Below are 18,046 nucleotides of genomic sequence, written 5' to 3'. Positions count from 1 at the left end.
CGCATCATAAGTATTAGACGCATCGCATTAAACGGATTTTTAAAATTACGGTAGATTCTTGCGATCCGCACGATACGTATTAGTATATGCAGTTGTGAGATTTACGATACAAATAATACAACGATCCGTTTGATGCCAATTATAATTATTCCCTTCTAATCTTGTAAAAACAGAATAACAGAACTCTTCTTGACATTTTGTAGAAAGATTACCCACTGAAAGGGGTTACATTGTAGGTACATATATGTATGTATTTAATTTTATAAACTTTTTTCCTTTCTTTTTTATTATTATTTAAACTAGTTATAAGTTTTGATATAGTTTAAGCTTTCAATACGGGTTTATGTTGCCTGTTTTCGTGGTGGCACTTGGAACGGGGTCCTAGCTGAAAATCAGCGCTGTATGCTCTTTGCCTATGAGCCGATATAATATGCCGAGCTATATGCTCCCCATGAGCTGGGACCTTTTTCTAGGTTATGCCACATATCGCAGGGTATTTATTATTCTTAGATAATTGTGATATGTGGCATAATGTAGCAATAAAGATATTTTCTTTCTTTCTATATGTAAGGTATCATCATTTATTTTTCCTATATTCTACCAAATTTAATAGGTCCCCGCGACGCATAAATTAATGCCCATTTAGCATCAGGCTTGTTAGTAGCGGAGCCCATGATGCACTAATAAATTTATAAATTTACATTTGCTTTTTACGCATAAAATAATAAAAACCTTTACAAATAAAAGTACATTTCGTCGAAATGAACACCCGTGGTCTCTTTGTTAAACGTAGGCGTTATTACATTTAAGGCTACGTTCACAAAGCAATGTCCTGCACGTTTAATGCGGTATTCGTTTTTTTATACCCACGAGGGTACGTAGTAATGAGAGTGTATGTGTTTGGGGTGCGAGGTTGTTGGTACAAACCAATGTCGCCACTTTTCTACAAAACTACTAGTCTGATTTTGATGCGGTTTTTAGTGATAGTTATAGTGTTACCGTCGTGTGCACTGTGCTATATGTGTCACTATGTTAAGACGTATACAGAAAAAAAACTTGCAGGAGAATGCCGTGTGAGCAAAACGAGTGCCCGCTCAACTCGAATAGGCCGATAGACGCGTGGATTGGTAGTCATACTAGCATGAGGTCAACAATAACAACCTAGTCCAACACCTAGTCGGCTCACTGTTGAGCACGAATCTCCTCTCAGAAAGAGAGTAGTTAGGCTATTAGTCCACCATGCTTGCTTGCCCAATGCGGGTTAGCTGACTGCACACATGTAGAGAATTAAAAAAATTGACAGGCATTGTATGAGGTACCTACTCCAACTTTTTTTTTTTTTTTTTTTTTATTCTATACAAGTTAGCCCTTGACTACAATCTCACCTGATGGTAAGTGATGATGCAGTCTAAGATGGAAGCGGGCTAACTTGTTAGGAGGAGGATGAAAATCCACACCCCTTTCGTTTTCTACACGGCATCGTACCGGAACGCTAAATCGCTTGGCGGTACGTCTTTGCCGGTAGGGTGGTAACTAGCCACGGCCGAAGCCTCCCACCAGCCAGACCTGGACAAATTAAGAAAATCTCAATCTGCCCAACCGGGGATCGAACCCAGGACCTCCGTTTTGTAAATCCACCGCGCATACCACTGCGCCACGGAGGCCGTCAAACCGTCCAATTGCATTTGGTTATAACTTGGAGTAGCATATACCATTTGTTTCATTTACATTGTACGAGTGAAACAAAAGTTATCCGAAAATACAGAAATTTCGCGCTAACTTAGTTGCACCTAGTTAGTAGAGTTATTTGATATTATTTTTGTCGCCCTGTAGTATGTTAGTAGGCAGTATGGATTATATATAGGTACCCTTCCGTACACTTGTGAATTTCCGGTGAATAATAATGCAGTAGGTAGCCTTAGGAGGTACTAAACCTAATAAGGTAAACTAAGTTGGAAACTTTTTATTTTCTTTTCTATCTTCCTGGCAGCCTGGACAACATTGCAAGTATGAGCTTTCTTCATAAACAAGTATTTTTAAAAATACGTAGCTAGTTGGTGAACATACGAATAAATAACAATTCTCTAATGAGAGAGCTTTGATCGTATGAGAGCAAGAGTTGTGACACAAACCGCATGTAAATCGTCGGGTCGGTCGTTAAATAGTTGTAAAAGATCCAAGATTAATTCGAAATTTGAAAGCTTTACTGGCCATGAAACATTGATGTTGTAGGAGACACATTCCCAGCTTGTGTGAGCGTAATCTTCAAGTATACCTTTACCTACGTTAATAAAATCTCCCTACTCAGGTACGTGGTACTCAGTGGAGTGAGCTGTGCTAGCTATCTCTCCGTGATCGAATTAGGAATGAGGGTAACAAAACAACTGAAGAATAAAACTAACCGACGCGACGTCTCAAAACCGAAGTGGTAATCCGCAAATTGTCACTTTACATTTGCGACACGAACGAAGTTCGAAAACTCGATAGATCCAAAGGTATTGAAAAGTAGTTTTAGTTAGCCTTCTACGTGGTGTAGGAAGCCGCCGCTTGTTATGCCCATCAGTAGATATTTCTACTTTGTGAGCTGTGCTAGGAATAGGTATCTTCCCGTGATCGAATTAGGAATGAGGGTAACAAAACAACTGAAGAACAAAACTAACTGACGCGACGTCTCAAAACCGAAGTGGTAATCCGCAAATTGCCACTTTACATTTGCGACACGAACAAAGTTCGAAAACTCGATAGATCCAAAGGTATCGAAATGTAGTTTAGCTATGTCGAACAGTAGACATCTATCGGCTGATATGATAATGATGATGATAAATGATGATGAAGTTAAGGAATGTTATCGCCGCGTAGCAACGACTTGCGGTACGGACGGCTTCAGTGTGCTCGTGGCGTTCGAGCCGTCCACATCTCTTGTTGTGAAATTTGACTTGAGTGGAAAAGGGGAGCGTTTGTTAACAGTCAAAGTTAACTTTAACCCTACACACATCGTTCACAAGTGCGTGACTCAAGGTCATTCTCTGCCGTTCTAGGGTCTTATTTTGATTACAGTTTGATTTGTTAATTATGTTGTCCTAATAAATGTTGTGAATCATAACCTTTGATCGACATTAGTTTTCTTTCTATCTTTTTTTGTTATCATTTCTGAGTCTGCTAAAAAGAAATTTAATTTCAAAGTTCAAAAACTACAAATAAATTATATCGGAAGTATCAAATTTGCAAATGAAATAATGAAGCCTTTTCGAAAGTCAAACAGTATACGCGATTTAATTAAATCCGAGATTTATATAGTCGAGAGTAAACATGAATAAAATATAATTAATATTGCAGATCTACAGTCTATCATGTGGACTTTCGATTCAATGAATAATGAAATGGATGCGATAGGACACCGGGATTCTGGCGGACATTGTGTCATTGAATGTGTGACCCATATACTGAATATTACTCGTGCTGCGTCAGCTTACTCGTGTCAATTTAGGGTCACGCAGTTAAACCCCACTCGACGTCTTTCTCAGAAACTATTTCCTCTTAAGAATATTTTTTAGGATAAGATGTTTTCCTCACGTCCGGTTTCAATGGTTTCAAGTTAGGCTTATGCTCAACCCATCAGAACTACCTGTATATCCGTTACTAAGTTACTAGATAGAAAAGATTTATAAACGATTCTTGCTCACTTGCTTCTTAAATCGAGTTTCGTTGAATATATGTAATGTTCGTTATCAACCCATATTCGGCTCACTGCTGAGCTCGAAACTAGTCGGGCATACTGGAACGTTTTATCACGTGAGTTTTAGCCGTGTTATAATCAATTAATTCGGTTTATACTGCTCCATCAAGCATAGTGGAAAGCAGAGGATACCTATATCTATGCAACTTAGCTCTCCAATTAGTTGGAAACGACATTGCTAGAAGAGGGTACGTCAATTTAGTCCACCGGGCGGGGATCGAACCGCCACCTCTCGGTGATGAGTCCAGCCTATTAGGTAGGTATATTTTAGAAGAAAAAATTAACAAATCAACAAGTAATCTATACTAATATTATAAAGCTGAAGAGTTTGTTTGATTGAACGCGCTAATCTCAGGAACTACTGGTCCGATTTGAAAAATTCTTTCAATGTTAGATAGCCCATTTATCGAGGAAAATATATTATCCCCCTATACATATATATTCCGGTCCCACGGGAACGGAAACCACGCGGGTGAAACCGCGCGGCATCAGCTAATATTAGTATATACATGGATTAGAAACCATTTTTTTTAAAGTTAGTTTTAGTTGATAAATTATAGTGTCATAATGAGTGTTTCTCTTTTAATAAAATTAAAACAGCAAGCGAGTTTTCCCATGTTTGAATTTGTGGTTATAAATATTATTTAGACATTATTATAACTTTCGTTAAGACGAGATTTACATTAAATTTCAACTTTTAATCAATTTATCGAACGTTGCGACTAAAGTAGCTTTAATTTTATTCTTTGAGAATAAAACTTTTAGAATATCTATTGGAAAGCAACGCGCAACGACTTTAAAGTAAATTGAGAGAGTTGAATTTTTCTCCCTTTAATCATGACAGAAAAGAAATACGTTGCAAAAACAATTCACGAAATGCGCATGTAAAGTAGTAATTATAAGTAGCTGTAAAGAATTTCAATACGTATCTTATTTATCATTTCTGTTCCTGAATTTAAAGTGGCAAGTAGATTTGTAAAACACAGCGCTGTTTTGTCATATTCATCATTAACAACCCATATACGGCTCACTGTTGAGAGTCACGAGTCTCCTCTCAGAATAAGAGGGGTGACGTGTTAATCCACTACGCTGACCCAATGTGGATTGGCAGACTTCACACACTTAGAGAATATCCTCACGATGTTTTTCTTCACCGTTTGAGACACGAGATATTTAATTTCTTAAAAAATATATAACTGAAAAGTTGGAGGGGCATGCCCCGGACCGGGTTCGAACCTACGTTACGTCATTGGGCTATCTGTCTCGCTGATTTGTAAAGTTGATAGACGTCCACTGCTGGACATAGGCCTCTTGCCGCCAGCATCCAGCGGCTCCCTGCAACCCGTTTGATATCCTCGGTCCACCTAGTGGGGGTCGACCAACACTGCGCTTTCCGGTGCGGGGTCGCCATTCCTGCACCTTGGGACCGCAACGTCCATCGGCTCTTCGCACTATGGCGCCTGCCATTGCCACTTCAGCTTCGCGACTCGTTGAGCTATGTCAGTGACTTTGGTTCGTCTGGGGATTTCCTCGTTCCTGATTCGATCACGCAGAGAAACTCCAAGCGTAGCTCGCTCCATCGCCCGCCCGACTTTGAGTCTTCTAATAAGGCCCATAGTCAGCGACCAAGCCTCGAATCCGTAGGTCACTGCTTGAAGACTTTCGTCTTCAAGCACTGAGTTTGTTCAAGGTTTGTGAAGTAAACTATTTTAAATTGTTATCGGTCTTTACCAAGAAATAACCGACATGACACCAGACAATGATCAATAAACGAAATGATATTGTAGTCTTATAGATGTCTGGATCGAAAAGAATAAGTTAATCCGTTTACAAAAGGTCAGCAGACGAAGTCAGTTTCAGGCTAAGTGTTCGAGGATTAGTTGATACTTGTGGCGAACGTTGTTACGCGTAGCTTTGAATGCTTACAGCATACTCAATTGTATTGTCTGAGTTGTAGCAGTTCTGTTTTTGATTAAAACTATTTAATTCGAAATTCAATTTACACTTCAATTTTATTTCATTTAATACGTATGAATAACTGAATTGTTGGCACAATAGACCGTACATAATTACACTGTGACTGAGGCTGTGGCTAAAATAACACTTATTTAGCAGGAAATATAAACAAATACTTTACAAACGGTACAAAGGATACCCACTGAAAACGTTTTTTCACTGCTCCGGCACTGCGGTAAGATTGCGTATACTTGTGTATCCGAATCCAAATGTTTATTTTGTTTTACTTTTTCAATTATTCTATCGATCTTAGCTTCTGAATTCTGAACAAACATGTATACAAACTTTCGCGTTTATAATATTAGTAGGATTACTACTACATAATAACCAAGACGGCCGAAACTCTTCAAACTGCGGGTTACTATTGAAGATGTTCTAAAAAAAACTCAATGACATTATTTGCAAACAGGCAGGTCTTATTCGTGTTGAGCCAATAAGTCTGTAGATTTAAATTTTCAAGAACTGGCAGACCAGGTCTTGGAAATTAAAACGTAAATCCACACAAATAATCACACCAATACCTATTAGAAAGGGGAAAGTTTGTGTGTAAGTGTGTGTGTGTGTGTGTGAGTGTGTATGCTTGTTCCTCCTTCGTGATGCTACTGAAGCGATTCGGCTGAATTTTGGAATGGAAATAGATTTTACTCTGGATTAACACATAGGCTACTTTTCATCCCGGAAAAATCCATGGTTCTCGCAGGATTTGTGAAAAATTTAATTCCACGCGAACATAGTCGCGGACATCCGCTAGTATCTAGTTATTAAAAATCCCATATCCTAGACTCAGAAATAAGTTCGTATTCTCGTGATTTAATATAGTGAACCCGATGAGCGACTTCACACATGAGTGCCTTAACATGCTATAAGCAGAGAGCAGTCAAGTGACTGCACAATGAGACATATTGCAAGAGAAACAACGATTAACTTGACACGAGCATGCAAATAGCAAGATGTTAATATTTATAGCGTGTGTGAATATTTTGTTAAATTTAATATATTCGTGGCGACGACGCGTATTTTCTTATCGCCGTTAATTTATAACAAAGTATATTGAAGCGGAGCCGTGATAACCCAGTGGATATGACCTCTGCCTCCGATTCCGGAGGGTGTGGGTTTGAATCTAGTCCGGGGCGTGCACCTCCAACATTTCAGTTGTGTGCATTTTAAGAAATTATATATCACGTGTCCCTAACGGTGAAGGAAAACATCGTGAGGAAACCTGCATATCAGAGAATTTTCTTAATTCTCTGCGTGTGTGCAGACTGCCAATCCGCATTGGGCCAGCGTGGTGGATTTTTGGCCTAACCCCTCTCATTCTAAGAGGAGACTCGAGCTCAGCAGAGAGCAGAATATGGGTTGATAACGAACGATATTGAAGCAGTCATATTATGAAGCATATTATATAACTCGTGCTTTATAAGTTAAGTTAAGTATTAACTTAACACATGGCTACCATACACAAATAAAACAAAAACAATACAAACATCATTCGAGTCAGGTGTCAACTTAATTCGCACGGGTTGTAAGTAAAATAGCCTCAATAGCTCAACGGTAAGAGCGGTTGGACTCATCGCCGAGGGGTGATGGTTCGCTCCCCCCCCCCCCCTGTTAGTCTAATTATATATCTTTTGGCTGGTGGGAGGCTTCGGTCGTGGCTAGTTACCACGCTACTGCCAAGCAATTTAGCGTTCCGGTACGATGTCGTGTAGAAACCGAAAAGGATTTCATCCTACTCTTAACAAGTTAGCCCGCTTCCATCTTAAGGCGTGTATAAAAGTATAAAAAAGAGAAAGAACGACAATAATCCCTTTTAGTAGACAAGCCAGAGCAATTAACACAATTGTTATTTTATACTTTCTTGCTACTCCTTCAAAAAAGTGTAAAAGAAATTGATGAAAATTGAAAATTAGAAGACTCAGCCGAAATAGCAATTAGCGGCTTAATTTGATTGAAAAGATTTCGCCAATGTCCTTGTAAAAATCAATTCGGCTTTAAATTGTTTATTTCCGTCATCAATTACAGATTTTTTATTGACAATACTGTTAATGTATAGTAAAAATAAGTGCAGTTGGGGTCCCAAGGTGCTGGAATGGCAATCCCGCACTAGAAAACGCAGTGTTAGTTGACCCAGGTGGACTGACGATATCAAACGAGACGTCAGGAATTCGCTGGATGCAGGCAGCTCAAGATCTTGATCTTTGGAAGTCCCTAGAAAAGGCCTATGTCCTGCTTTGGACGTCATATGGGCTGATATGATGATAAAGTGAATTCTGCATGACGGATTAAGGGCTTGCGATAGCAAATCGACAGTCGTGAAGTATGAGAGATTGTAAGCATGTATTAAGATCCTACCATAGGAACCTTCAAAAGGTCAAACTTTAAAGGTCTTTAGCGTAGGTTTGCCTCAAAGATGTGTCTGGCGACTGATGATATCCCCTAAAATTATAAAAAAAATACGTTTTATACGTTTTTTGGGGACCCATTGTAACCATCCAAAAGCCACTTCCAATGGTCCAAACTGCATTACCTTTTTTCATGATCTCTCGTTTCATCCTACTATCCTATCCTACTAATATTATAAACGTGAAAGTTTGTATGGATGTTTTGATGTTTGTTACTCTTTAACGCCGCTACTACTGAAGCGATTTGGCTGAAATTTGGAATGGAAATAGATTTTACTGTGGATTAACACATAGGCTACTTTTATCCCGAAAAAATCCATGGTTTCCCGAGATTTGCCAAAACTGATGCTTTTGATAATATGAATGTTTGTTACACTTTTACGCCTCGACTACTGAACCGAATTAGCTGAAATTTGGTATTGAGATATATTATAGCCTGGATTAACACATAGGCTACTTTTTATCCCGGAAAAATCCATAATTCCCGAGGTATTTGTTAAAAACTAAATTCCACGAAGACGAAATCGCGGGCGTCCGCTAGTAAGAATAAATTAGAGTCTTGATAGGTCCTAATGTTCTTCAAAATAATAGATTTTTCAGACATAAAATTATAGGACTGCAAAAAAATCATCCAGTTTTTTATTATTCTTCTCAGATTTAACGAGCAGCTGGGACTCGTAAACTTCTTTAGCAATTTTCGTTTTTTACAAAGAAAGCTCTTTTGTAACGATTGAATGATACATCTCATTTGCTAAAGAGCTTTCTTAATCGAATGATTCCAAATCTAATTGAATTTATAAAATAATATTGTATTGCATTTAGAATTATCAAGATGTACGTATAGATTTATAAACATTACTATAGGACGCCCGCGTGGAATTCAGTTTTTCACAAATTCCGTGGGAACCATTGATTTTTCCGGCATGAAAAGCGTATGTGTAATCCAGGGTGTTATCTTCGTTTCGAATTTCAACCAAATCGGTTCAGTAGTTGCGGCGTTAAAGAGTCACACCCAAACAAACATCCATTTTTGCGTTTATAATATTGCTAGGATAATACGGTTTGTTTAAATGAAACTGAAAAATATAGCGTCCCGCTTTTTTACTTGCATAGATCTCGTTCCCGTTGGACTACAAGGATAATATATATAGCCATTGTTACTCGCTCTACTACTAAGTGTAGCTTTCCATTGGTGTAAGAATTTTGAAAATCGCTTCAGCGATCTAGCTGACAAAGCGTACCAAGCAAACAAACATACTCACTTTCGTATGTATAGGTATCCTATCCTACTAATATTATAAACGCGAAAGTTTGTATGGATGTTTGTTTGTTTGTTTGGATGTATGTTATTCCTTAACGCCGCTACTACTGAAGCGATTTGGCTGAAATTTGGCTGAAAATGGAAATAGATTTTACTCTGGATTATCACATAGGCTTTACTTACTTTTCATCCGGGAAAAATCCATAGTTCCTGCGGTATTGGTGAAAAACTGAATTCCATGCGGACGAAGTTACGGGCATTCGCTAGTAGATTATATAATATACTAGAAGCATTTGTAGTGGATAACCTCCTGAAAGTGACCTCATACATATGAGGTGTGGAATTGCAGTACATTTTTAATTAATTAGGTTTCTACAACGCACTATTTACTTATACCTGTGGCCTAGTTGGTTTAGCTCATTTGAGTCAAAAACGGAGGTAAACAACGTTAACCTAAGACCGTTGGAATAGATCCCAATTAACTGTTCTTGTTGTTCCCGGCTGCCTTTGTCATTATGCGTGATGGTTAATCGATATCTGAGAATTAGCTTGCCATTTCTATCTCCTATCTGTGGACTATGATCTATGTCCAACATTATTAGTAAGGCATAAGCGGATATGGATAATGTATTAAGATTAAGATGGGTTCGCATATAAGACGATTTACTGCACGCACTGAAGCTGGACTATTTGCTAGTTCACATGTAATTTTGAAACTACCCGCATTTTTACCAATTATTTATTTTGATTTTTTGTATGTAAAATTTAAGTCTAATTAGTCTGTACACACGTGAATGTTAGTGAGTTAATTGTATTTCTCATATAAGCGAATTTAATGTAATTCTTTTGAGAAAAATAAAGATTTTAAACCAGAAATACCAGCCAGCTAATACCAACCTTTTTTTCAGGTGCAATTTAAACTAAACTAACATTGGCTCGATTGAATTTATCGCTAAAATAAATTAGTTTTATGCCTATGTAAACGCTCACTCACTTTATCTCAGCAGTATGCATTAATTTGTATTTCTTTTCCAGTTGTACAACTTCTTTAACGCCTTGTTGAGTCATATGAGGGAAACCAGTGGAAAGCCGTCCTCTGAGAGGACCTCAAGGACAGCATCAGTCAGTAAGTAGAACAAAGTATATAAAAATAAACTTAAAAAGTAATATGAAGTATTATAAAGCCACATTTAGTTTATACATGCAAGAAACATATCGTTCGGGCAGAAATTATGAAAGTATTAAGAATTAGAAGCTAGGTAAGTATTTAAACTATCTGCTTTTTTTCTCTTTCTTAAAGAAAGTAATAAAAAAAGTTGGCCGTCATGGAACACCCGGCAGATACGGAAAATGGTAAATGACAGCATCGATCGTTTGACGTCACGGCATTCGAGTCGATTTTACTGCCAAGGCGCGTCAATAATATTGATGATTCACCAAATCATGATGTCTCAAAAATTAACATCATATAAATACTTGTCGAAATTGGCATCCTTTTTTTGTCGATGTCCAGTTGACTCGCACAAAACGTTTCGCATCGACGTTTCTAATAAGAAGAGCGAAGATGTGGAATGCCCTTCCGGCTTCTGTTTCCTAACACTTACGATTTGTGCACCTTCAAAACAGCAGTGAATATGCATTTTCTAGGCAAGCGCGCTCCAAGACCTCATCATTGCTTTCCACCAGGCATGATTGTAGTCAAGCGCAAGTCTATTATGTATAAAAAAAAATATTTAACATATTTTACAATGGAAAGGTGTAAGAATGAAACAAACTGTTCGTAGCAAACTCGCTAAAGTACCACAGAACATAAAAACGCTAAAGTCAACACTGGATACCACCACACATATTTCTAAAAATAACAAATAAGCATTGATAACAAATATGATCATCATTTATTTTGTATTTAATATAAATATTGTATTAAAAATTATATTATAAGAAAAACTAGAGATTCAACTACGTACAAACATGATAAAAGGATAAAAACCAGTCTAGTGGTTCTTCAACGCCGGGTCTGATTCTGAAGGGCTTTCAAATGAAAGTTGTGAAAATAACGACTCGCTACTATGTATTATATACGAAATATTTTTACCACAAAGAAAAAAATATTTGTATTCCGGGACATAAAACGTAACTTTTATACGATAACGGAAATCTTGATCAAAAGTTACGTAATACGAGCACATTTCTGTATTACACTTGTATCGCTCTGTGTAAGTTTTAGTACTTTCAACGCGTTCGAGCTGTTTTATTGCGGTGTTTATTACGAGACAAAGGTAATTAATATCATAGCCAGACTCAATACCACTACGATTTAGGGATTGAAATAAATCCGAGAGATGTCAGGTTCAATTCCCACTCGTTAGACTACTGTTATATTATGTAGTCATTCCTAATACAAGCATTTGCTTCATTGAAGGGTGTAGGATATGTTTGTAAAACAGTTGTGTGTTAAACACACGGCAAAATTACATTAAAACCTCAAAAAATTTAGTTAATTTAATCAAGGCACCGGGACTTAAAAATGTACTAAAATTATTTAGTTTTGCTTTTAGGTAGAATAAAAATGAATCAGTTCATCTTGTTTTTGGAACAATGTCGCATTTCCAGACTATTTAAAACATAAATGGATACCGCAATCGCGTCGAACAAATGGTTCTCGTTAAAAGATTTATTATACAAACTTAGAAGACGTTTAATTAATTTATCACAATGAGAATTTCACGACAATTCCTCGCGAGCTTTCCACCGGCTGAAAATAACCGACGATCTTTAGACAACGGCCAACAATGAGAGTTATGTTGACCGTTAAACTTTTAATAAATGAGCAAGAGTTTTAGCACAACTAATCACCTTGTTATCGCCGAAGTTACGTTGTTTGACCTTATGACTCATGTATTATTTCACGAAATCCATTTTTAAGTTTCAAATGTAAATGTAGATGTCATATGATAAGCGTAAGTTATTGGTCATTTTTACCGTTAAACTTTATTTTAAATTTAGTAAAATGCTAAGATTTTTTTTACATAATCGTTCAACTGGAATTGCCTCGTTCTTATCGTTAAAGTTATGTCTTTACGATGTTATTACTCAGATAATGTCCCACATGATTCATTTTTCGTATTACAGTAATGTACTGTGGTATTTTCTTTGTTTTTAGATGTTATAAGTTAGAAGTTTTGTGAAAAACGAGTAAGTTGGTGTGAAATTTTATAACAATGGCACATCTTCAATCGTCTCGTTATCGCTAAAGTTGTGTCGTAACGATGATGTGACTTATTTTCAAGTTTCATTACTTTCCTAAGTTTTGTTTGTTTGAAGCTACTTTTAATATTTTTCACATGTAAAAACTTACTTTTCTGCAAGAGATAGTCGAACCAGATGACTTAAATGGTTAAGAATAAGAAAACCAGCAGAATGCAAAGAAATAATAATAAAGGCTTATTTGAAAATTGTACCAAACATTACAATGCCATATATGCGTAGATTAAAACCTATAAAGAATCATCAAAAACATCACTATGTTAGTTTAGCTCAACCTTGCAAAATGTTAATATTAATCATTGTGTTGAATGAGCCAGGCAATGTACTTATTTTCAAAAACCCATGACGTTGTGTATTAGATTTATTTTTTGGGGCATCAATATAGACAGCAAAACTAATTTCTATTTCCAAAAAGCTACATTAATCACAATGTTTACGTATGTAACCAGGGCCTGTAACCAAGTGGCATTGATTCTTGTTCTACAAACGCTAACGCTTCGGAAACTAACAAAATGTATGGGAATGACATCCGATCGACAACTTGATCACGTGACCTGTCGATAATAAATGTCATTCCCATACATTTTTTAATTTTCGAAGCGTCAGCGTTTGTAGAAAGAGAATCAACGTGGCACATGGTTGGCTCAGTAATGTGGTAAAATCTCGGTAAGAATTCGTCTCGTTTACGCGTTCCAAGACAGAGTTATACGTGTTTAGATTTTGTTTATGATCATAAGGAGGCTATTGACTCTACAACGAACAACGTAAAAATACGAAATAATGCCCTTATCCACAAATGCGAGATGAGAGTTTGCATAAACAATTCTCTCGGGATTTTAGGGATTCTTCTCGTTTGTGGTTTCTGATATAAACTCTTTGTGATATGTAAGAAACATTTACGTTTGTCGTATACGGAATTTTTAACAACTATTTAATATTCCAGTGGAACAGGTATTTTCCGAGGAGTCAGACGAAGGTGGGGGCGTAGATGAAACCGCTCCACCGAAGAATTCTCGCGAGCCCGACATCGAGTTCCCCTTGCAAAGGAAAGATATAGATCTGCTTATTGAGACGTTTAGGAAGAAAAAAGTAAGTAGCTATGGTAGTACGCACTTATTTAACACATAAAAAAGATAAAGTACTTTGTGTAGTGTTTTTAGAGTCAAGTACATATTCGTGTAGTTTACATTAGATTTAACATTGGCTTTACGTAACACATAGACAGAACGAATGGGTACATGATGTAGAGTCAGTCAAGTATTGAATTTTTCAGTGCGTCGTTTTGTTATACTGAGCCATTTAGCTGTGCGAACGTTGATACAGCTCAGTGTGAACAATGAATATATTATGAACCCTCTATGATCGCAATAGCGTTGACAGTAAGCCTATATTAACATCTTTTGTCAGGTGTAGACACTTTCCTAGATAGACAACAACATCATCAGGTGCCTTCTTCAAACTGAAGTTTGGCGATCAGACGGAGAAAACTTTTCCGATCACTTGAAATATTTTTCATCTGACTGTAATTACTTTTGGTCCACTCCTTACTACACTCCTTAACACTCCTTTTCCGACTCCTTTTTTTATCTTGCCTTCTGGGAGCAACCTAGAAATTCGTACAGGGGTCCTCTTTGCAGATGTCCGAAAAATTAAACCTTTCGCCTCATTACAGTTGTCATCAGCTCGCGCTTGCACTTTGCTCTGTCCAGCACTTGATCATTCAAGACAAAATGATTCCATGAGGTTTTAAGCATTTTCCTTAATCCCAAATCTCAAATGCTTGCAAACGTCGACAGCAGTCCTTTTTCAGGACTCACATTTTACCGCAATATAAATGAGTGGACCAAAAGTAACATTTTAAAGTAGATAGACGGGAAATGCCTAAATAATGGAATCTGCCTTGGTATATAGATATATCCAGAAGTCGAACTTAGTCAGCTTACCAAAGCTTTAAAAGTATTTCTAGACACAGCGTCGTATCTAATTCGGTTTTCAATTCTCCGATAGTTTAGACAAAGCCCTGTCCCAGATTTATATGCACACATATGAGTACGGGGAGTAACTTGATATAGCTCGTGAAAAAGCTCGTCAATTCATGTGGTAGACCAGTAGACTAAACACGCCAACGTCAATGTAATCTGATTACAATGTCACTCAACTTTCGTACTTACATAATGGCTCGTTTGTAGTGAGATTTACATACAAACATAGTGTAGGAACATCCATACTTCTACACTAATATTATAAAGAGGAAACTTTTGTATTCTTGTATGTTAAAAAAACTACAGGACCGATTTGAAAAATTCTTTCTTTTATGGAAAGCTACATTATCAAGGAGTCACATGGGCTATATTGTATTCCTGTATTCCCACGGGAATGGGAAATACGCGGGTATTATATATTCTGCTAGTCCTACTAATTTTATAAATACAAAAGTTTGTATGGATGATTGTTGCTTTTTAACGCTGCAACTACTGAACCGATTTGGCTAAAATTTAAAACGAAGATAGATAATTCCATAAACTAAAACACATTGGCTACTTTTCCCCTAAAAATCTATGGTTTCCGCGAGATTTGTGAAAAACTGAATCCCACGCGGACGAAGTTTTGGGCATCCGCTAGCATATTATAAATGCGCAAAATGCGAGTTTATTTTTTACACTTTCACAGCTAATCGGTAACACCGATTTTTAAAATTCTTTCACTAATCCTAAATTACATTATCAACGAGTATTTACATAATTACATACATTTACATTTAATACATCCCTGTATTTCATCCCTGTAGTAGGGAACTACGTCAATAAATTCAGAGAGTGTTAAAATTAAAGTTAAATATTATTTGTTTACAGTGTGCATCACTTTAATTTCACTATAACGATTGCTTGAGGATGTATGAATAGAAATGGTTTTTTCAGCACCGCTTACACCCGAAGCAAGTTGCGCAAATCTTGAAGGAAGCAGCGCAGATGTTGAAGAGATTGCCAAACATAAACGTCGCAACGACTTCGATTTCTAGTCAAATCACTATTTGCGGAGACTTGCATGGGAAACTAGACGATTTACTGGTGATATTTCACAAGGTAAGTTTAAAATTGCTTTAGACCGTTCGTGCTCACCGTCCGAACAATATTTGAGAAAATAAAAATTGTTTTATGTTGAGCTGAATTCTGTTAGCGGTAGTGCACTGAGTCCGATCTTAATCCGATTTGTTTCTTTAGTGGAAGCACAGTAGTGTAAATTAACAATACAAGATACAGTAGTCGAAATTTTACGGTAACTCAAAATTCTTTCAAGTTACGTATAACAATTGAAAGTTTATAGAGAATTGTGTTAAAGGGTTATAAAAATAACACAAGGGTTTATTTTTTTATTTTATTGTATTCCTAACTCTTATTAACTACACTAAAATTTTATTGATTTCTGCACTTTGCTGGATGTAAGTATATTTTTTTTAACATTAATTCGGACTTTTATTTTCAAGTGTGATATGTGACTAGCCATACAAGTACGAGTACATCGGTTCATGAATATCCTCTCGGAATATCCGATATCTATTTTTTGAATACCTACAATTGCTATCCTATTCCTTGTTAATATCTTAATCCTAGTTCCTACTAATATTATAAACGCAAAAGTTTGTATGGATGCTTGTTACTCTTTAACGCCACAACTACTGAACCAATTTGGAATAGGAATTAATTTTACTCTGGATTAACTTAAAGGTTACATTTTATCCCGGAAAAATCGTAATGATCCCAGAAAAGGTTCCCGAGGGATTTGAGAAATACTAAATTCCACGCGGACGAAATCGCGGGCGTCCTCTAGTATTTGTATTTAAATGCTCCAAAATCAGAATATTTAAATATATTATGTTCATCATACTTAACTAAATACTCGGATTCTAATCGAATGCTGTGCACAAGTGTTACCTAAAGCATAAAGTGAGTTTTACTTTTACTATTGAATACTTCGATCACAGAATTTTTCCTCGGAATTTTTCTCACCTGAGGATTTTTGAAAATGCAAAATTATTATGTGACGATTTACTACAACCAGAATGTAAAGTACTTTTTTGTCTCGACTCATTCTTATTTAGCAAAATCTAACCATTATCAAACCATGATTTTTGCATGCTCCATGGGAGATTGGCATAGTAACCCCAATATTAGCAAATTTTAGTTTTTTTGAATTGTGTCATGTTTTATCATAAAAATACTTTCCACCAGTTCATGTGGCTGAGTGTTAATCTAAATCGTTAATTAAATTAAAGAGAAAAGTTGAATTACTCATCTATGGTTGGAAATAATTACGAAATAAATTATTCAGAGTCCGGCTGATCGCAATGACTCATTGCAACAAAAAGCTATTATTAACTAATACATAAGGCACTCGCCCTAGTAGGTACATCCAATTTCAATACCTTCTGAATTCTGATATCAATATACTGAGCAAGCAGTTGTCAAACGAAGTTAGTTTCGTACTAACTTTGGTATGTACTCGTAGGTAAAATCTATACATCACATATTCGTACGTAGTTTTCGTGTATTGATTCTCACATTTCTATTGCAAACGTGTTACTCTATTGTTCTGTATTTCAACGAAGCTTTTTGTCATATTCATGGCGGATAATGATACACACAACGATATTTTATACTATTGGATATGTTACGTGCCTACAAAATCACCACAAAAAGTGGTTCTAATCAGCTACTCCACTGAGCGCAAACATGCACAATTTTATGTGTACTGACACTATATATTTATGTATATATGGGTTTTAGATATGTCATAAACACGCAACTCGATATCGTAGATAATATTTAGGTATTATTAATTGTTTAAATAACTTTCGTTGTTTAGTATGAGACTAAAGTGTTTTTCCGATAGCATGGGTACGGTGACAGTCGCCTTTATAACGTTCATAATATGTACTATTATCGTTAATCGCGGCAAACTTTGAAGAGTGAAACAAACTGTCACCCGCTCCATTCTACATGAAACGAACTATAAATGAAATTAAGGTAATCAGGCACCTTTACTAGCTAGTGAAGAGCCGTGATAGTCCAGACCTCTGCCCCCGATTTCGGAGGGTGTGAGTTCGAATCCGGTCCGGGGCATGCACCTTTAACTTTTCAGTCGTGTGCATTTTAAGAAATTAAGTATCACGTGTCTCTAATGTTGAAGGAAAACATCGTGAGGAAATCTGCATACTAGAGATTTTTCTTAATTCTCTGCGTGTGTGAAGTCTACCAATCCGCATTGGGCCAGCGTGGTGGACCATTGCCCGAGTCTCCTCTCATTCTGAGAGGAGACTCGGGCTCAGCAGTAAGCTGAATATGGGTTGATAATGCTAGTGACATA

At 36.7% G+C, this 18,046-nt stretch overlaps 1 protein-coding gene across 2 annotated transcripts in view; it reads left to right on the top strand.

Annotated features, from left to right (window-relative positions):
• Nucleotides 1-18,046, top strand: part of LOC112051078 (serine/threonine-protein phosphatase rdgC) — a 101,053-nt gene that overhangs the window by 28,318 nt on the left and 54,689 nt on the right. Inside the window, exons 4-6 of one of the 2 annotated variants that reach the window (XM_052882213.1) lie at nt 10,451-10,541; nt 13,626-13,771; nt 15,601-15,765. In XM_052882213.1, coding sequence (XP_052738173.1) covers nt 10,451-10,541; nt 13,626-13,771; nt 15,601-15,765 — 402 coding nt within the window. Of the gene's footprint in view, nt 1-10,450; nt 10,542-13,625; nt 13,772-15,585; nt 15,766-18,046 lie in introns of both variants that reach the window. The other variant, XM_052882212.1, reaches the window with a different exon arrangement.

The sequence above is a fragment of the Bicyclus anynana genome, chromosome 6 (assembly GCF_947172395.1).
Source record: "Bicyclus anynana chromosome 6, ilBicAnyn1.1, whole genome shotgun sequence".
Classification (NCBI taxonomy): Eukaryota; Metazoa; Arthropoda; class Insecta; order Lepidoptera; family Nymphalidae; genus Bicyclus; species Bicyclus anynana.
Note: the sequence above shows the minus strand (reverse complement) of the source record. Positions and strands in the feature narration are given on the sequence as shown.